Source organism: Acomys minous (genome assembly GCF_964271855.1).
Source record: "Acomys minous genome assembly, chromosome: 12".
Lineage (NCBI taxonomy): Eukaryota > Metazoa > Chordata > Mammalia > Rodentia > Muridae > Acomys > Acomys minous.
Window position 1 is genome coordinate 18,976,722 of NC_140493.1, and position 21,255 is coordinate 18,997,976.

General features: G+C 53.3%; 1 protein-coding gene across 3 annotated transcripts in view; it reads left to right on the forward strand.

Annotated features, from left to right (window-relative positions):
• SCUBE1 (signal peptide, CUB domain and EGF like domain containing 1) overlaps positions 1 to 21,255 on the forward strand; it is a 121,256-nt gene that overhangs the window by 54,828 nt on the left and 45,173 nt on the right. Inside the window, exons 5-7 of one of the 3 annotated variants that reach the window (XM_084748258.1) lie at positions 10,922 to 11,047; positions 15,821 to 15,937; positions 18,443 to 18,532. The exons of 1 other annotated variant lie outside the window; for it this stretch is intronic. In XM_084748258.1, the coding sequence (XP_084604384.1) occupies positions 10,922 to 11,047; positions 15,821 to 15,937; positions 18,443 to 18,532 (333 nt within the window). The remainder of the gene's footprint in view (positions 1 to 10,921; positions 11,048 to 15,820; positions 15,938 to 18,442; positions 18,533 to 21,255) is intronic. One more of the 3 variants, XM_084748259.1, reaches the window with a different exon arrangement.

A 21,255-nucleotide genomic window follows, 5' to 3' on the forward strand; every position in this document is an offset into this window, starting at 1 on the left:
GAAGTGCTGAGTATTTCAGTGGCGGGTGCTCCTGAACAAGGCAAAGCCTAGAAACCTGGAAGTCAGTGGAACCTGAGTAAAAGGTCAGTCTGGGTTTGGGGGTTTGTTTTTTGGTTTTTTTGTTTTGTTTTGTTTTGTTTTGTTTTTTCAGATATGGCTCAGGGTCTTATACATGACAGCCGATCTCCTATATTTTTAAAAGTTAAAGATGCCGAGTCCTACACAGAATCCGACGTGGTGTGTGAATCAGAGCCTTCAAAAATGGCTTATACAGAGCACCTCCCCTGCCCCTCCTGAGCAGCTGACTCGGGCCCCAGGGTCTGAAAGGGTTTGAAGGAAGGAAGAAAACCTCAAGACTTGGGGACCTCATTGGAGGTCAAGATCCCAGGACACTGTGGAGTCTCAGACCTCCGTGTGTGTGTGTGTGTGTGTGTGTGTGTGTGTGTGTGTGTGTGTGTGTGTGTGTGTTTTCTTGGAGGTGGGGGTGAGGGTTTGCAAGAATCTGCCTATCATCTGGTAGGCACCTTAGTGACCCTGTGCCCCGAGTTCCTCTGTCCCACCTCTTTGCATGACGCTTATGAGGCCCCCATCTTTGTACCAAGGTACATTTTCACCAAACCATAGAATGCAAGAGAGGCAGGTCCGAAACAGGTGTCTACCAGACCATGCACAAAGGGAGTTACACCACAAGGACTGGGCGTGGGGGTGGGGGCGGGGGAGAGCTCACCCACCCCTCTGCTCAGTCTGTCCATAGCAAGGGAAACCATGTGCTGTTTTGGTCCTTTCTTGTTGCTACTCGGGATTGTTTCTGTTCTGTTCTGGGGCCTATGAAGTTGAAGGACTAGGCTCCAGAGTGCTCCGTATCTGGTGGGGACACCTATGCGACACAGGTGGTGCCTCTCTGTGTGTTCAGATATAACAAAGGGCCTAGCTATTGCCTGTAGCTACTTTTAAGGTTACCGCCACCCCTGAGACCTACTAACCTAACTGCTCACAGAGGCCCCTACTTTTTATACTGCTGTATTAGGGGTTCTGTTTTAGTGCGGGTGTTGATAGGGACTTCCAGGGGGGTCACACTTCATACACGCTAGGATTAGGAATGAGATAGTTCCTTCCAATCGGTAGCCAGACTCCTGAGGCATGACAGCAAGGCCCTGTACCACACATCCCCACCTGACCTGGCCATGGTTAGAGCAGTGGGAAAAGCCAAGCTCACCCGACTCTGGGATCTGAGCCTACTACCTAAGCTCACGGAGGTGTCCTGACCCGGCTGCTTGGCAGAGGCCACCTGAGGGGTTTGCACTATAGGAATCTGGTTTAGGAATTGATTGCTACAGGGGTAGCCTCTGAGCTAATATCCCGACTCTATCCAGGGCCCTCCTGCTGCCTTCCCCGTGTCTGTCCCATCATTTTCCTGCCTTTGACTTTAAGCCAACCTCTCTAGCTTTCACTTGTCCTGAAGGCTGACTGGACACTGATCTTCTCTAGCCCTGCATCAGCCATAGGCACCCTCGCCAGTCCCTTAGGCTTTATGGTGGCTTTCCACTGGGCATTGTCCTAGTGCTCACAGCCACCCTATGAAGTGCCTCAGATAAGTACTTCCATGCCCCTTAAAGGAAAATGGCTTCCCTTTCCATGTGGTACTATGTGGGGGCACTTAAAGATGGGGAAGGCTGGACTTTTTTTTTTTTTTTTTTTTGGTAATACAGCCAACTCTTTCTCTTTCTCACTTCCAAATTCCAATAAACAAACCCACAGATGGAGCCCCTCTGTCCCATACAAGAGTCCCCAGCCAAGTCACGGCTTAGCTGTAAGTGTACATAGCTAGTGGGCTCTTGTCAGTTCCCCCCAGATATAATTTTCACATCTTGGGGAGTAAGCCAGGTCTGTACTCCAGGGGCCCCCTCTGTAGTTCCTACAGGGCCAGGGTCATCCCTACCCTGTGTTGAGGCCTTCCATCACTGGCTATGGGGGCTGGGACAGGCCATTTAGGGGTAAAGGCTCCTTGAACTTCCTTGTCTTGTGACAGACCAGGTGGGCGGGAGGACGGGACATCCCTGGCACTTAGCGTGGAGATTTATGGTGCTACTGGAAGAGGCCTGGCCTGGCCCTGTGCGGTCTGGAATGGCCCTCAAGGCGGGGACAATAAATCCATCCCATTATTTTTTATGAGCCTCCCACCCCATAAACAACTCCTTTGGCTGGTAAGCCAGCTTCATGTACTTCTCCTGGCCTGGCCTCAAGCCGGCGCCAAGGGCACCACAGGGCTTACTTCTCAGTGCTGGCAGGGGATCTTTCCACCGAGCTGTAGGCCCTTGGGGTCTCCAGGAGTGGATGCGGAAGGGTGGGAGGTGAGCCACAGTCCGGACGGTACCAAGGCAAGGGACAGTCCACCTGGCCCTGGGTCCCCTCTCAGCAGTAAGTTTTTCGAGCCTTGGTTTCTTGCAGCGAACGTGAAGCGCGTGTCGCAATTGCTCGTGTGGAGGTTGTGTGCACAAGCTGTGGCCCTTAGGAAATGCCCATCCCGGGGCCTCTGCAGCCCCGTATCGCTAGCACATGCAACATATCCAGCCATACGCTTCAGAGCTGAGCGTGACTGGGCCTGGCATTGTGCCTGGATTTTGATGCTCTTGGGTGTAATATGTGTGGTACTGCTGTTATCCCAGTGGTGTGATGTAGAGAGTTCTGACATAGAAAATTAGCAGAGGATGGCTCTGCTCTCAGGTCTAATCGCATGGCCATATACACAAAAAAAAAAAAAACAAATGGACAGAAGGGTAGGTAGCATGCAGCCTCAGCCCCCTGAGACATGAAGCACCCCAGCTTTGCCATGCATGCTGCCCTCTACCTGGGTCAGGGCTGCCAGTTGCTGACCTCTGGCCAAAGTGATGGCAGCTGCTGCCAGTTCCACCCCGAGCCTTCATGCACCCAGCTGTGGCCATGTCCCTCCTCACTTGATCTTCCCCTCAGCTCCCCTACAGGGTTATAACTTGGTTATCCATAGCCTGTCCTTTTCACAAACCAGCCCCTGCTAACCTCTGCCTCCCCACGTCCCTGTCGCCTCCTCACACTGCTCCCTGTCTACTCTGACCATTGCTCCCTTGGGAACCTTCTCAGATGTCTGGGCTGTGTTGCTTAGATTTATAACGTGCTTCCCCCCATTCTTTGTGCTGAGCAGTGCACAGCCTAGAGAGGCCACGCAGGGACACCCAGTATTTACTTGCCATGGGTCTATGGTTCAGCCAAGACTTAGACCTACCTACGCTGTGGCCATCAGGTCAGCTGATCTTCCCCCCAACCCAGATCCTTCCAGCAGGGTCTTTCCCCCCCCATCCCCCCACCCCCGCCACCCCGAGGTTCATCTGTCAGAAGTACAATTGCCCCCCAGCCTATTTTTTCTCCTGTAAGCTGGCTTCTCTCCAGGAGACACAGCTGGGTGGACCATAGCTCGGCTCTTGACTCTTACCCTACCCCTCCCTGCTACGCCACCCCATTCCACCCATCCCACCCCACCTCTGCACTGACACCTGTATTCTCTAAGCACAGCCTCTAGATTTGACTAAATGGCAGGAGCAGCCCGTGGTCTGGGCTTTGGGAATACAGAGGGGTTCTCCAGGTGGCCTGGGTGCCTGCCCTCCTCTCAGGGTCCAGTAGACACAGCTGCCCTGTGAAGGAAGAGCTGCCCAGATAACAGCCTGGACTCTTTCTGCCTCAGGTCTGGGGCCAAGTAAGGGTGGCACGGAATAAGCTGTCCGTGTGACTTCCTTTAGGGATCCTGTGGGAAGGGGTAAGGTTGAGGAGTTACAATAGGTTTACTGTTTACATGTAAATAAACATGTCCCTGCGACATTTGAGACGTACAATTAGCAAGTGCTCACTGTCTATCTGATAATCCAGTCTGGTTGGGCCATGTGGCTGTTTGCTGGAGAGGGTGAAGGATCTGTGGCCCACTGGGCGCGAGGCCAGCCCGTTTCAGTCCTCCAGCCAGCCAGACCTCTGAAGTGGCCTCCAGGGCCTTGGAGAGGCTTCGACTTGGTTGTAGTGACACCTAGTGACCAGCTTGAGGAACTTCAAGCGGTGAAGAGGAAGGAAGGGTGGCCCTGCATCTCAGAGGTGGGTGCTGACAGGGAGTCTGCCCCCAGAGCCATTTTTCATGCCCTGCAGCGCTCTTAAGGAAAGGGTTTCAAGGCTCCGCAGTTCACAGGTAGGAAGCTGAGCAGGTTCCAAGTACACAACTAGTGAAGGCTGTGGTGATGCTGGAGTCACACCACCCACCTCTGCCACAGATCCCCGCTGGCTGCTGCGCACATCTGTGCACATGTGCACATCTGCAAACAACTGGGATTCGTCCTCCCCTCTGTATGCAAAAAAGTGCCCTGTTTCTTGATGCAGCCTTCCTGGAGTCCTCGTGACTGGACAAGTACATCCAGGGTGCTGAATTGTCTAGAAAGCAAGCCCCTCCCCCACCCAATGCCCCACCTCATCCAGCATACCAGGAGCCAACCACACATAGTTTCAGGAGGCAGTGATCACTGAGGGGCCAGACCAACCCCACCCCCAAAGGACCCAGGAGCTGTCCTTTTGAGGCTCTGATGGGGGGGGGGCACTGAACCCCGTAGAGGGAGCCAGGAGCTTCACAGGCAGAAGGGACAATGAGCTAGCCCCGAAGTGAAGGAAGGTGGGAGGTGGAGTGGGTGAGGGGGTGAGGAGCCAATCAGGGGCCAGGCTGGTGGGATGAAAGATGGCATTAGGGATGGCCGCTGGAGACCTGGGGCAAGCGCCTCTCCTTCTCATGAGCCACAGCATCCATATGCTGGAGCTGTGGTTTTCCTAGAATTCAACCACCAAGATGTTCAGTTAGGGAGGGCTATATGACCCTAGCTCACAGAGGAGCCCTGGGTAGGTGAAGTCACACAGTCTCTCTCTTCTCCCCAACAATGACTCTCTGGCTCGTGGGAAGATAGAAGTCTAGGCAGCAATTGTCTGACCTCTTAATATCTAGATTTTTCCAGAGGCAGGCTGACAGGCTACAGGTGATGACAACTTTCACCTCTCTCTCTCTCTCTCTCTCTCTCTCTCTCTCACACACACACACACACACACACACACACACACACACACACCCCTTTTCTGCTGAAGCTTGAGTCAGGTGACATTAGGCTTTTGCCCCACACTCCAGGGGCAGATACTATTAGTGCCCTATTAGGGAATGGAGACCAGAGGCCCCCTGCGTCTAGCACCAGGCTGCAGACAAAGACACTGATGCCACCTGGGTGTTTTCCTTATGCTGACACCCAGGGTGGCTATCTTCAGGGTCTTAATACATGGGGACAAATGATACTCAAGTGTGGCCAGGAGCCCTCAAGAAGCCTCTGTCTGATGGAGGGGCGCTGTCTACCCAAAGCATGGCGAGTGCTATGACAGGGAGGGGGGGGTGGAATGGAGGCCCCAGACTCTAATCCAGCCTCAAGATGGAGGAAAAGACAAGAACAAGAGAGCTTCCAGAAGAAGCGGTACCAAACAAGCCAAAGTGGCTAGTCAGAAGTTGTTCAAAGAATGAGAGAGGGCGTGCGACCTGAGTGGAGGAAGCCGCAGGCATGGGTGGGAAAAGAAGAGAGATTTCCCAGCATTCCTTGTTGTTCCCGGCCCCAGCAGGACAGACTGGAGAAGTAGCTACAGGGGTTGGAAGACCTCGAGTGACTGTGGCCACCCCATGTCCTCTAAGAGGGCAGGTTCTGGGTCCAGCATGGCTTACCGCCACCTCTCACTGTCCATCCCTCCTCACCATGGCCCCCAAAGTACTGCGCCTTTATGTCTCAGTCTTCGAAAAGCCAGCCTGGGCTCCATGGAGGTCATTTGTGCAAAGTGCCCATGTGGAGTACGTGGCTCCCGCTGTCCTCATGCAGAGCCGGCTGGACAGCCCAGAACGGCTGCCATCTGTATTGGCTTCTGTGTTGTCCCATAAGCCAACTCTTCACCCTAGACCAGTTATCAGCCTATGTGTGCCTCAGTGCTCCTGTCTCAGAAGGGCATGTGGTAGGTACCCCAGCTTACATCCTTCTAAGGTTGGCCTGGGGGGTTGACAAGATGGCAGAAAACTTGACCCCTAGGCAGGCGCTCCAGGGACCTTCATTATCCTCTCTTGCCCACTCTGTCCTGTACCCCCCTTCACTTGGGGTTCTTTCAAAGTCCATAAGCTAGGTTTGGTTTCCCTGACAGACTGGGGAAATTCTGAGCTGTGGAAGCCCCCTAAGGTCCCAGCCTCTTTCTTGGTGCTTTTACTTTCTGTTGAGGAAGCGAAGAGAGAGCAAATCCTTCCAAGTGGGAGGCGGGCTGGGGTGGGGGTGGAGCAAGGCCATTGGTCTCACCTGTGTTTGAGGGACAAGAACTTAGAAAGTGATGTTACTGATGACCCTCGGGAGGCACATGTTCCAACTCTGACTGGGGCAAAGGTGCCAGACCTGTGCTGAGGGAATGTGACATGCACACTGGTGTGGCAGGCAGAGCGCCGTCATATCTCCACACATGTGGGACCATCTCCTAGGCTGACAGGTGCCCTATGGGGAAAGGCCTTGATGGGAAAGCTCCATGGGCCTGTCAAAGGATCCAGGGAAGACAGTGGAAAGGGGCACTGGGCCAGGTATGGCCAGACCTGTCTTCCACCATGCTGACCCACTCCCATGGGTGGCTTGTAAAGCAGACATGCGGCCATCTCAGACTTGTAAAGAGTAAATGAAGAATAGTGAGGGCTTCAGGCCATATGCCCCATCTTCCAGAAAACTCTATGACAGTGCTTTTCAACCTTTCTAATGCTGCAGCCCTTTTCTACAGTTCCTTGTGTTGTGATGGTGGTGGTAACCTCCAATTATAAAATTATTTTGTTGCTACTTCATAACTGTAATTTTGCTACTGTTATGAATCATAATGTAAATATGTGATATGCAGGGTATCTGATATGCGATCCCCCCCCCAAAGGGGTCTTGTGACCCACAGATTGAGAACCGCTGCTCTAGGAGAGCACTATAAAAGATGTCCCAGATAAACCTCTGCTCTCTCAGCCGCTTCTCCATCCATCTCAGGGTACTGTGACAGCTTCCTCTTTGTTCCCGGCTTGAAACCCTGTCCCTCAAAAGCAATCAGAAGTCCCCCAGCCCATGCACTTCACCCCTCTGGTGTCAGCCTTCCATGGTTTCTCCCTCCTTCGGTTGAAGTCCAAGGTCAGCCTTGTCCCCACTTGTCCCACCTTGGAAGCAAGACCCATGGCCGTCTAATTCTGCCCAACAGGTGACGCTGAGGTGCAGATGTGAGGTAAGCTGCCCATAGCACGTGATAGTTGCATACAGACCTGGTGATCCATGTGGCAGCTAAGGGCCTTGTCTCCCGGTTGCTCCTGCCCAGCCCAGCCTAGCACTGAGGAGACACTCAGCCCAAGTTTGCGGAGCTTAATTGGATTTGGATGGGTCAGATCAGATTAGCTTCGAGCTGGCGGGCAGCCTGAGCGGCGGGCACCAGGCATGTGAAAACCAGGGCTTCCGGGAATGACTGAAATTGTCTGTAGAGGGAAACAAGCAGCCTTTCTCTGAACTCGGCACACGTGGCTCCCGTACCTACACCTAGGGAGGAGTGTGCCAGAAAACTTGTGGTTTGCAGCCCTCTCAGGAGCAGACAAGGTCCAGGTAGAGATCTATAGGAGGACAAATAAGGCCTGCAGTCCCGCCCGAGCCATGGAAGCTATGTTACACCATCCCAGCTGGGCCTGGGCCTGGGGCTAAGTACCCATGGGCTCAGCATGAGTAGCCGAGGGGCTATGCTTGAGAGGAATGCAGGTTGGTTAGTGGGGGAAGCCATCCTCAGCCAAAGCTGCCAGAGCAGCCTGGCAGAGGCCACAGAGGATGGGAAGAAGCTTCCAATCTGGGGTCCAAACCATACACATGAGACAGCAGGAGCTCGTGCCTAGTGCCTGGCATGCCTACTGCAAGGCTGACCGTGCCTCTCGGGCCCATGTCCTCCCTTGATTTAGAAAATATTGGTTTGGGTAAAAATCATTATGTTTGCACGTAGTAATCTTTAAGTTGTTACTTTTAAATACAACGAAGATTATAGCTGCCAGGAACATAGAGAGGACCCCCAGCTCAGCTTCAGTAATGCCCCCAGCCTGTCCCCACCCTCAGTGGGAAGCAGGCATCTCTGGACCCTGACGGAGAGGAACCAAGACTATAGTGTGCCCACGAAGGGTTTGGTATAGGAGCCTGAGGCTAAACTCAGAAACTATGGCTCTGCCTCAAGGTTACAGTGAGGGACAGAGGCCTTCCATACAAGCATGTGTATACACACTCACACCCTCACACACATACACATACTCACACATATACACACTCACATACACACACACACACACACACCACCACCACCACCACCACCACCACCACCACCACCAGGAGATTGTAGAGCAGACTAAGAGAGAAAACTTCTGGAATCTTCTCTGTGCCCTCGAGACCAGCTCTGCTATTCTCTTCCTGATGACTGACCATCAGTTGCAGCAGTCATGGGGGCACATTACTACTCCCCCAGAATCTCTCCAGGGTGTGGCCCCTTGGCTCATGACTAAAGTTAGATGCCCGAAAGGAAAGGCTCAATGGTGGCAGACCCTCAGAGGAGAAGGCATGGCAGTTCTAAAGCCTGGCACTCGATAGTACCAGCTCTAGAGATGCATCAGCGCCCCCCCCCCCATCCCTCCACCTGACGGTGTACAGGGCTTCTCAGAAGTTGCAATTCTTTGACTAGAAATGGAAATTCAATCTCCCTTTCTTCACCTCACGCAAGCTGAGCTAAACAGAGCATATGGGCTCTTCCCTGCCTGGAAAGATAGGCCAGGTCCATTAAAGGCACTGATCTGGGCCAGCAGGGAGCAGCTGGGAAGTCAGTGTGACCTGGAGGATAACCTGGGGTCAGTCAAGAGACTTTATGGAACTGATGGCCTCAGAGGTGGCCTCAGGAAGTCATTTATAGCAGATAGGAGGAAGGAACCAGGAAGGAGAAGCCGGGGAGTAGAGCAGAGTGTACGGGATTGTGGACCTTAGGAGGATGTATGTGGGGACAGGGGATCGAAGGTCATGTCACAGCTGCAACACTGGAGAGTTACAGAAGCAGCCACATTAGCAAGCAGTGAGTGTGACCTAGGCTGTGAGCTGCCCACTGACGGTTCCTATTATGAGTCCTGGGGAGCTGCCTGGCAGCCAGACTCTCGCCAGGCAGGGTGTCCCAGAAAACCAGACAGGAAACTGAGTCTTTGGATCACCAAGGAAGTCCCCATCTTGAAGTCAGCTCTGAAACATGCCCCACCAGCTAGGACCCATCAGGGTCCCTCAGATCTGCAGGAGCAGGCCAGGGTCTGCAGAGGTACTTGGCCCGTTGAATGCCTGCCAAGCACTTGGCATCTTCCTGGCTGTGGCTTTGGTGAACATTTATACCTAATCCTGGAGGCTGAGGGTGTTGGTGTCGTACATGTTTCTAGGTGAGGCTCAAAGAAGAAACCATGGTCTCCAAGGCACACAGCTTATGGGGAAACCAGATTCACGCCCACAGGGGCTTTGCTAATGAAGCCTCACGCCTGGGTTAGTTCATATGGGCTCAGGAGCAACCCTGGCTACTGGTGGCCAGCTGAGGTAGGAGTGCTTATACAGAAATAGGCTGTGGCAACAGGGCAGTTCCCTCCCAGGGACTATTGAAAAGCGGTCATCACACCTCTGTCACTGCCATCAGGCCCGGGTGCTGTTGGAAATTGAGGAGAGAAAAGGGGTGAGGTCACCTCCTTCGATGGATGCATTGGGTGCTTTGCCTGTCCCTTATGGGTCAGCAGGCGATGCTCTCTTTGCACTGGGATAGCAGTTTGGCTTGAATTAAGGAGCAAATCAAAGGGAGGGATACAAAGAGCAAGAGGTGGTAAAGTCAGGCATTGGGCAAAATGGAGCCATCGCTCATGCCCATCCGTGAATTAACTTTAGACTGCCTTTCCTGTACTCCTTATCTTTTTCATGGTGCTGGGAAGGAACCCATGGCTGCCAGCATGCCAGCCAAAGAACTCTACCACTGAGTCACACGTCAGCCCAAGACTTTCCTGGTCTATATTATAACAGCCAGAGACTTGTCCTTTCAAACGTGTCCCTGTGTTACCGAGGGCTCATGTCCAGCACATAGGGTCACAATTACACTCTCCTCCCCTAGGACAGGATCTAGTGTGGTCCTTTCCCATGAGAGGCCACCTCATGTGGTCCCCACCTCAGGGGTTTCCTCCCCTCTCCCAGATGGCTTCACTCACTGTGCTCGCTCAGGTGGAGGTGACATCAGGTCCCAGAGCCGGCGCGCAGCACACAGCAGCTCTCTGCCCTTTGGTTTGCCTGTGGCCTCTAGATGGACTTGTGACCTACAACCTCTCACTTGACCCCACCCCCACCCCCCGACCTCATAAATTCTGGAAACTCCTCACAAGTCACCAAGAAGATAAACATCAGCTGGGGTCATCGGAAGGAAGCTCAAGCCACTCCAGGCAGACAGGGAGGAAACAGAGTTTAATGAGTGGATATGAAGGGGTCCTGCAGCCATTAGTGGCTGCGGACAAAGGCCAAATGGCCCCGATTGAAGGCAGTGCTATACGCTTAACCCTGCAATCTGATGTTAGGCAGGAGTTATGCCTATGGGCTCAGAGATGCCATTCAAACCGTACCTTACAGGACCCAGGCACTGTGGCAGAATGCACTGTGACTGAGTGTGTGTGTGTGTGCACACACATGCCTGTGTACGTGTGAGTGGTGTCTGAAGTAGCTGACTAAACACACCCACCGTGGGGCACCACCAGTCACCTCTCCACATCCTTCTGCTTCCACTGGTCTCCAACCTCTGTCTTGTCTGTCTCTCTTCCCAGAGGGTATGAACTGCATGAACAAAGACCATGGCTGTGCCCACATCTGCCGGGAGACACCCAAAGGTGGGGTAGCCTGTGACTGCAGGCCCGGCTTTGACCTTGCCCAAAACCAGAAGGACTGCACACGTAGGTAGATGGAGGCAAATGGGTCAGATGCCCCCACACGTCTCCTACCGTTGTTTTACGATGGGTCTGTCCAGGGTGCTGGTCAGGGAGGGATCTCAGTATCCTGGGGTGGGGGAAGAACGGAGTCTGCTGAGGGGCTTGGGGAAGGTGGATGGATGGGTCAAGACCTCCCAGCTTGGGGATGTTTTTATACTTGGTATGGCACTATCAACATAGACCCAGGCACTGGTTTAGACTATCATCTGTAGAGCCCTGAACTCTTAACTCTCTTTGGGGATGAAGGGGTACAGCTCAGAGGTCTTAAAGCCCTACTTTATCTTAGGTGACAGAAGAGTATAAAGAAGCAAAGGAGGGTGCTTGGGAGAGGATGGACGGAAGGGGGTAGACCTGGTGCTGACATTTTTTTCCAGGTTCAAAGGTCAGAACCCAGGGTTAGGAAGCAGTTCGGGTAATAGAGGGTTTGCCCTGGGTTCCATCCCAGCACCACATAAACTAGGCATGGTGACGCACACCTATAGATCCAACACTCAGGAGATAAAGACAGGAGAAGTTCAAAGTCAACCTTAGCTATGTAGCCAGCCTGTGCTACATGAGAGCCTGTCTCAAAAATAAAACAAAACAAAGTAAAATAAAATAAAACAAAACAAAACAGACCTCTGCAGGGCAGCGTACAACCGTCAGCCCCATAGCTGAAGAAGGCAGCAGGACAGAGGCACCATTTCAAGGCCTGCTTGCCTGCCTGGAGGAGATCTGCCACAGGACTCAACATGGTGCAGCCTCTTTTTATTGGGGGTTTTATGGGACAGGGTTTTACTATGTCTTGCTATATAGACCAGGCTGGCCTGGAAATCGCAGAGATCCACCTGCCTCTGCCCTCCGCCTTTGCCTCTGCCTCTGCCTCTGAAGTGCTAGGATTAAAAGTGTGCACCGCCACACCCATCGCTACCCCAACCTCTTCTTAACCTGGGAATCCAGCCCATGAAGAGGAATGGAACTGGGAAAGAAAACAGAGGTTAAGATGTTCAAAGAGTTCCAGAGCATCAGACGCAAGGCACCCCGCCAACAGCTTCCTGAGAAGCCAATGTCATGCAAGCTCTGCTCACTGATGCTGGGGTTACCCAGGCTGGGTTGTATTTGTTCTGGGCCTGCTAAGAACTGAGGGAACCCATCTGACACCCCACACACACACACCTTATCAGTCCCACACTGTGACATAGAAACACAGGCCAGACGAGGCTGCTTCTGACCTTGAAGGATGTACTCCCAGCTGCCTGAACTTCAGCGTCTGGGCTGACCACATCACTCTAAAGGACACAGCTTCCCTTCGTTCCTCCATTCCCAGCAGAAGACAGCTGGACCACCTTCCCCAGACACTGTGACTCTCTTGGCACCTGCTGCTAACCCTGTCTCCCGGGGTTCATGCATCAGCCTCCTATGCTATCTACCCATTTGCCAAAGTAAAGGCACTTCCTTTGCCTCTGGTGTTTTGCAAGCTTTTCCTGGGGAGTCGTGAACAAGCGCCTGCTTTCCCTAGACACTGATAGACAGGAGTATGAGTTCACCCAAGTCCAATGTGGGCAGCCAGTGAGTTTATTGGGCTTATTTATGACGCATGGGAACCCTCAACGCAGCCACGCCACCAGAGAGTCTTGTGCCAGCATGGACGATGGCTTCCCCACAGCCACAGATAGGAGGCCCCGCCCCCACCCAGTCAGTTACCCTTCCACATCCTATGTATTCTGTCTCCGCCTCGGACCACATGCAGCCGGGGCAGAACTGCAAACATCTGTCCTGATGAAGAAGGTTGTCGCTGTGTTCAAGGATGCCATTTCTATGGCGTCTGCCCGTGGTCAGGATGCGGGCCAGTCTCGTCACTCCTCAGCTCTTCCCATGGAACAGCAAAGACATGCATGTTGGCTGTCACCAAGGACAGAGCTAGCCTGGGCCCTAGCCTGGTTCCACAGATGGATTCTTCCAACCTCAGAGAAAACACCCGCTACCTGGCCACTCTCAGAGCAGGTGGGGCTGCCTCCAGCTCTCCCCGTTCTTGTGCTGAGCAAGGACAGGAGCAGGACCAGGCTGTAGACAAGCATAGTCTCTGAAGACTTGCTCCATGGCAACAGTAGAAAGAGGGCTGCCAGCAGCCCCACCGGATCAGTTCACCACTGTAAGCCATCTGAGACAAGTGCCACACAAGAAGGCTTACCCACAAAACTCCTCTGGGTATCTGGCTTGGCTGGAAGAACTGGGGACAAGGCAGAGTTGGTGGAAAGCTAAGACTCCTATCCTAGTCAACTCGGGGTCAGGAAAGGGCTAAGCCCAGGCTAGGAACATTTACTGCTCCATAGATGCACAGCTCCACCATCCTTGACAAGGATTAGAAAACATAATTCCATGTCCTAGGCCAAAGAGTTGGGGAAAGCCCTATGGCCTCCCTGGGAGGTGGCAGGCACCCAGGAGGTCTTCTGGCTTTGGTTTCTTCTGAGTGTTTGTGAGGCATTGTTAAAAATGGATTGGAAGACCAAAGAAAGGGGGAGGGGGAAGGCTGGGTGGTAGTAGCACCCACCTTTAATTCCAACACTCAGGAGGCAGAGGCAGGTGGATCTCTATGAGTTTGAGGCCAGCCTGGTCTACAGAGCAAGTTCCAGTATAGCCAGGGCTACACAGAGAAACCCTGTCTCAAAAAAACCAAAAACAACAACAGCAAAAACAATGGGTTTGATCCCACGTAAATCTGGGCACAGTAGTGTGTGTCTGCCATCCCAGTTTTTCTGCCGTGAGATGGGAGGTGGAGACAGGAGCAAGCCTGGAAGCCCGAGGGTCAGCTAGCCTGGTGTACACGGTGGTAAACAAGAAGAGAGACCCTGCCTCAAACGAGGTAGTAGACGAGCATCAGCACAAAGGATGGGGGAGAGCTGAGTGAACCCCAAGCTCACTTGTATTTCAAGAACCTTGGCCTCTAGGGTTGGTCGGGAGCCCAGGCGGGGCTTACCAACCTCTCAGCTGGTTGAGAGAGGCTGTGAGTCTCCACAGCAAAGTCCCTTATCCCTCCAGGGGCTAGAGCCTTTTGCAGAGATGAGGACGATTCTTTTATCCATCTTGGTCTTACGAGAGCCCAGCATGCAGAGCTGGGGACTGTCTGTGGTACTCTCACTGTCTTCTCCCAAGATGCCCCCTGTGCCCACTCTGAAGAGAATTCTCAGTAACTACAAACAAACAAGCCACATAATGCCCAGTCTGGCATTGGCCCGTCCCCTAGGACATATTCAGGCCCTGCTCCTGGGCCAGGGAAACCCCGGCTTGCTGCCTATCACCATCATCCCTGACTTCATGGAGGAGAGCCTGTGGGCTGTCTAACTTTTCTGGGTTGGGTCAAGAGGAGCACGCCACTGAGAGGCTCCAGGTGATGGAGACAGTAAATGCTAGACAGACACCCACCTGTCCTCGCCTGCTATGGAAACTACATGAGTCCAGGGGCTCTCAGGACAAGTGAACCCAGAAGGCCATTTTATTTCCTTTCTACGGAGAAACCTATGCGAATGTGACTGCAAAGGTCCATTCTGCAGTGTTTGGAAGCCATTCCCAGAAGTCACCACACACACACACACACACACACCGCCAGCGACTTCTCTCCCTTGCCAGCCATCTGAGTGGATCTGCTTAATAGGCATGAGCCATTCAAACTCTCAGATCTGGAATTCGGTGCTCCTCTAACCAGGCCTGGCCTCAGATAGACTTTCATAAGCAATTATGTAGGCAGATTACAGACAACCAGTCAAGGTCTCCATGAGTACATACTGTCTGGGCACTCCAGTGACATTTCATCTTACCCACCAGCTCATTGCGTGATAAAGTAGAGTCTCCAAACGCCCTTGAGAGAGATGTGACTTAGATGCTTGTCCTCTTCTGGTGACCTCCCTCCCCCTAGACAGTGGCAATGGACCATCTTCTGTTAAAAAAAAAAAAAAAAAAAACCTGACCGTATCATTTTCAGACTGGCTCCTTCTTGCTCAGTCCCCTTTCCATGCAGGTTGCTGCTGCTGCTACTGCTGCCGGGGAGTGTCTGGGTTGACAAGCCCTAGATCCCCAAGCCACAGTCATCACCAGCCACGTAATATAGGTTGTTCTCAGCATACACCCCAGATGACGTTAATTTGCTTACGTTTTGTCTATCAAGGCATTGTTGAGCTCCAGAGTCAGAGCTGTGAGGGAACATAGCTAGCTTGAGATGTCTCATGATTAGGACCCGGAGAGAGGGGGGAGGGGGAGGGAGAGGGGTATCCATAGAGACATCTGACACAGGCAGAAGATAGAGCTGTGCAAGAAGAGATAAGGAAATAGATGTCACTTTGAACCACAGCCTCGATCTCCCCCACAATTGACCCTGTATGTCCCAATGTCAACGGGCATTTTGCCTCAATGGGATTGATGGGGTTAAAGTGTCTTGCGTGGGTATCTAGCACCCCACCCCCACCCACCCCCACCCCCACCTCATTTCATGCATTAGCTATGTGAGGCCCACAGTCCACTATTGGGTCCTCCCTTTTCACTCTAGAGACAAGCATTTCTGTCTGACACCCTGGAGAGATTCAAGGACGGAGATGCACATCCGTCAGCTGCCCTCAGTCCTCAAAGGGCTGTTCCCTGGCCGCCTCAAGCTCTTACTTCCTCAACCCCTCCCCTCCCCCTCAAAAAATAACCAGTGCCTATACACTAACGATTTCTGTTGTTGCTCTGTTTATACACACGTGTGTACACTTGGGGACTTATTAGTAACCTGTAACTATGGAAACGGAGGCTGCCAGCACAGCTGCGAGGACACAGACACAGGCCCCATGTGCGGCTGCCATCAGAAGTACGCCCTACATGCGGACGGTCGGACGTGCATTGGTAAGTAGGTGCTGTAACCTAGTACCACTCTGTGCCATACTGCCCCTGCAGGTACCCTGTGTGGTACCCCCCTCCCCCGCCCCAGAGGAAACAGAGGGGAGACAAGAAGACCCACAAGGCCAATGGGGATGGCAGGCATCCCAAGGGCATCCTCTCTGAAGATTTATTTATCCAGGATCCCTTAGTCCCCTGGGACCAAGTTCCCTATGGACATCTAGGTTGGGTCTCCCTAGCGGGGTTGCTCCCAGCCTCATCCTCAAAGCAGGGAAGTGTCTTGCAGCACCGCGCTTCAGCTTAGGGGCAACTGTCCCTAAAGCCCCGGTATTTTCTAAGGTGGAAAACCGTTGGCAGCCTTACTGAATCTGTGTGAGTGCTGCACACGGCCATGTGGAAACTGAGTTTCCTAGCACGTGGGCTCACTGTGAGGGTGGAGGTGTGCACCCTGCGTGGGGCGTGCGTGCTTGGGACTGCTTCTCATTCTGAACTGGCCGGCTCTCCCTAGGACTTCCTCACCCACCTGAAGTCCCTTCTCAGCAATGCTCCTGCCCCATCATCACCCCAGCTTGCTCTATGGAGTCCTGAGTGAGACTCGGCCACCTCCCTTCTTCCAAGCTCATGTTCCCAACGGCAGCTTGAACATTTGTGGTTATTTTATGCGATAATTACTAATACGCTTTTTTTTTCTCCTATTCAAAAACAACAGCGAGATTTTTTTTTTTTAAACTAAGTAAAAAGAATTTCAGACTTTGGAGCCAAGTGTCTGCTCACTGGGACCCAACGGTCAATGGGGTCATGTAATGTTTGCTACTTCTTTGAAAAGCACCCCCCCACACACACTGCTTCTTCTTATCAACTTGAGGGGCGTTTCTTGAGGGGTTTTTTTTTTGAGTGACAGAAAGGTGTTTGGTGAACCCATGTGTGCACACGTGTCCCAAAGCTGCTGTCTTACCCCGTCCCCTGCCTCTGCTCCTTGGTGTCTTGGAAAGCTGGGTGCTAGGCTGGGCAGGGATCCCAGGCCATCCCCTCCATAGTAGGGGCTGTCCTGAATGCCTGTGGTGGCTCTCCCTCCTCCTCTGTGTGGTCTCTTCTCTCAGACGGCCATTTATTTTATTTCTTTTTTTTTTTTTTCTTTTTTACCCTCATTCCCGCTGCTTCTCTTGTGATGGTCCCTGATTGCCTGTCTTGTCTGATAACTGACATTCGTTAATCATTTTTTCAGAGCCAAAAGCCAAAACCAAACCAACTGACCAAAAAAAAAAAAAAAAGTTTTTTTTCCAAAGCCAAACCAGGTCTCAGACCAGTGTCTATTGCAGCCTTATCCCATCTAGAACCATCTGCCCTCCAGCCTCTCTCCCTTTGCTGTCCTGCCCAGAGTTCCCCTGAGCCACTCTGGTCTCCTGCTCTGTCTTTCTGTCCGAGTTTCCCACGTCCAGTCGAGCCTGTCCTGCAGCCACTGGACCAGCACAGACAGTTGCTGGGCGGATAACTCCAGCCTGGGTCTAACCCTTGTCTGTGTCTTCCTCATCCTCTCTTATCTTATTTTTATTAGTATTATTTTTAATGTCTGCTGCATGTGACAGTTCCTTGCTTGGATCTCTTCCCCCCCCCCGCCCCTCCCACCAAGCCCCACACTTCCTGTCTGCCCCCTCTGGTTAGAAACCATCCCCTACCCAGCTCCAGCCACTGTGGCTTCAACTCCTGGCCAGGATGAGAAAGCTCCCCGTTCAGCTTTGCTCTCACCAAAGCATCTTGGCACAGCTTTGTGCCCAGTGGCTGGAGGTTCCCTGGCCCGCCCAAGCCGTGTCCCTCCTGCACGCTCCTAAAATGACTGACCCATCTCTGCAGCCCCTTGTCAAACACTTGAATGCTTAGCTCTGGTCCTCTAGACAAGCAGGCAACCAGTGCTACCCAGATCCCCTGGACGGTCTGTCTGTCCAATGGGATCCAGCGTTCTGTGTGTATGTACGTGTTGTTTCTCTGTAAGTTTTGTTTTTAATTTTGCATGAGTGGCAGCATCCTTGTAACAGGGCATCTGCTGCTGTCCCGGGTATATCCATCACCAGACCTCGCAAACCTATCCCCTCGTCCTATGCTTTGTCCCGCACCTGTACGCTCAAGCCACAGGGACCTATAACCGCCTCTCTCTGTGAGCCTATAGCATGCTGTCTGTTTCTGCATCCTCGGCACAGGCTTCCTGCTCTGACCTCAGCCGCCTACCCTGCTTGTCTGCACGTGTCCCCCCCGCCCCCACTGTGTCCAGGTTGTGTCGTGGCCACCTTCCTTGTCTGCATGCCATCCCTCCCACCCTCCGCTGCCTCTTTGCTCCACCCTGAGCACACCCGCCTGGAAAGTTCCTGGGATGAGCCCTTGGCGAGGGCACCGTGCTGGCCCGGCATGCTGTGTTGGCTTTGTGTGTGCCACGCCAAGAGGCTGACTGTCTTGGGCCGCGGGAAGTGGGCTCTCATTAACCACGGGCTCCGTGTTTGTCCCTTACTTGTGTTCTAGAGAAGGATGAGGCTGCAATTGAACGCTCTCAGTTCAATGCCACGTCAGTAGCTGATGTGGACAAGCGGGTGAAACGGCGGCTCCTCATGGGTAACACTCCTTCCACTTCCCCTGTTCTCCTTGGCCCTTTTGGGTGTGTGGGTGTGTGGGTGTGTGGGTGAGTGTGAGTGAATGCTGGCTGGGGGGGGAACTGGCACATGGCCCCGTGTGACTATGAGAGCGTATGGATGTTGGCGGGGTGGTGTACTGCTGTGTGAGCCTGTGTATGTGCTAGCGTGTGGGTGAGGGTACGCATGAGGAGGTGTGTGGTGCGGTGTGGGGGTCTCTGTGTGTTGTGTGTGAATGTGGGGGGGCGGGGCTCCAGTGCAGATGGGACCTCATTACTACCCTCCATCAAACACATTTATCTCTTTGGATGTTGTAGAAGAGAACCCAGTACCCGTGTCTAGTGGCCTGAGCGCATAAGCCTCCTCTGTTCGTGTAGACGCCAACATGTATGTTAGGCTCCCCGGGTCAGCATGCCACGCTAACACTCAGTGGCCACCGGGACCCTGGTTGGGGGGAGGGGTTCTGTGCAGCAGGGTGTCCTGCTGGCAAGGCTGCTGTTAGATCAGCCGGAGGAGAAAGGGAAGGAAAGCGTGAACACCCTTGACGGCAGAGCATAAACAAGACACAGGGTTCCGCGTCAGCACCCCCTCCTTCCCTTGCCCATTGGTGAGGCCTCCTGTTCTAGGCTGCTGGCCTATAGGCTGTGCCACATGCCTGGGCCTCCTGAACACAGCTACAGTCTCCAGGGTTGTCACAACCTACTCGGTAGCACTGTCAGGCTCACGCAAGCCTTGGCAGCTGTAGGGTTGAGCTGAGGGGTCCTTAGTCCTCAGAGGAAGAAGCTGAGGCTCCGTGGCTGGCCACTCATTACCCTACACCCGCTGATCCCCATTAGTGATCATGGCCATGTGGGTCCTGGAGGTGAGCGCATGAAGGTCTTAGAGAGATTACCTCCTTTTGTAATACCAACATGGAGACCCCAGCAGAAATGCACTTCTCTCTGAAACAGCACTTCCCCCATGAAAAGAGTTAGGATGCTCTAAGACTTCAGACCCTAGTGGGTAGCCAACCCCCCAGTGAGGCAGGACAGCTCCCTGGTAATGTTAGCTGATGCAGGGTCTGAAGGAGAGCCAAGGTGACCAGGCCTCTTTTGTTTCATGCTTGTCAGGGCATGTTTGGGCATTATATTCAGAGCCAGGCCATGTATGCAAAGACAGGCAGACAGGGAAGGGAGGTAGAACCAAGTCTAGCTGACGGTGCTGACCTCAGAAAGAGAGTGCTAGCATACTGTCTGGGGCTGGAGGTGGCCTGGGCCTCTGAGAACCTAAAATGGGAGGTAGGGAAGACAGGCTAAGGGGAAGCAGCTGGCAGCGGGAGAGGCAATTCCATGACAGGCCAGGTCCTGGTCCACCTGGCTCCTTAGGTTGTACCTCTGCCCCCTGTGCTGACCAGCTTCTCCACCAGAGGACCAAGGTGAAGATGGGACATGAGAGCAGATAGGCCGGTTGTCATACAGCTGCCAAGATGACCCCGCAGGTTTCTTCCAACCCAGGAGCCATTGTGGATGGAGTTTATTTGGGGAGTGGGGGAAGCTGGAGGCAGAGGGTGCACCCATCAGGATGCAGTGGCCCTCCACTTCCTACCTTGCGTCCCACTCTGGATTTCTGTGCTCTGTACATATCTGGAACAGGATGATTCTCAGGCTGAGAGAGCCTCCCTTCCCTGTGGGAGCCCAGGGCCATCCATCCCTCTGGCAGTGTCTTCTCATCATGGCCTTCACAACGGAGGTGCAGGATTGAGACCATTTCTCCCAGTCGTAACTGTTAGAACCAGAAACTCTCCAGGCAAGGTTCTGTGCCCTAACCACAGAGGTCACATCCCTTAGATACCCACAAGTCAGTTGTCATAGGTGTGAGACAGACTCGGGACACACAGACAGGTCCAGAGGACACAACACACAGAGGGCCTGAAGCCCAAGCACATGTCAGTCTCTAAGGCCCCCAGGTCCCTCTTGGGGCTTGCTACTCTTTGCCCAAGCTGTGTTAGTTTTGACTACAAGGATCCCAGTTTAGAGACTGGAAGTGACCCAATCTTGACTTAAGCCTGCAGTGTCACTCAGGGAAAGGTGCTGGTAGCTTTTCAGGCTCAGAACCCCGGCTCCTGTCAGCACCAGGCAGGACCGGAAAAGCCAGCTGACCCTTGTGAGAGCCATGTAGTAGAGAGAGGCCACAATGGCAGGGGTGACTCCATCCCTGGTGGGACAGCAGAGTGCTACCCCATTGGTTGACAGAAAGTCCACAGTGAGGCCATCCTTACCCTTCTGGGGGTGAGGAGAAGAGAGTTGGGGGGTTGGGTAGCTAGAGACTATTCATACCTGACAGGCTAAGGAGGCCACCCAGTGCAGGGCCCTCAACACAATCCTGTCAGCAAAGCCCTTCTTGCCATGTGGGTTCTGAGTTCTAACAGGTGGTCCAGCCAAGGCTGAGGGCCCTCTCTTAAGGCACAGTCCACAGTGGTCCTTTCTCATTGATCCAGCCCAAGACTCCCAAGTCTTCCTGCCTATAGTAGACACTCCAAACCCAGTCCTATACCTATGAGACATAGTGGACAGTGAGCGCCTCCCCATCAGTCCTTGCAGTGGTCCCCACCTTCCCTGACAGCCTAGTGTCTTCAGCCCCTCTGCCCAAATTTCCCCTCCTCTACAGTGCTGCTTCCTTGGGTCCCCACAGTCCCATAGGCATCTGCCCCACATCACGAGGACAAGC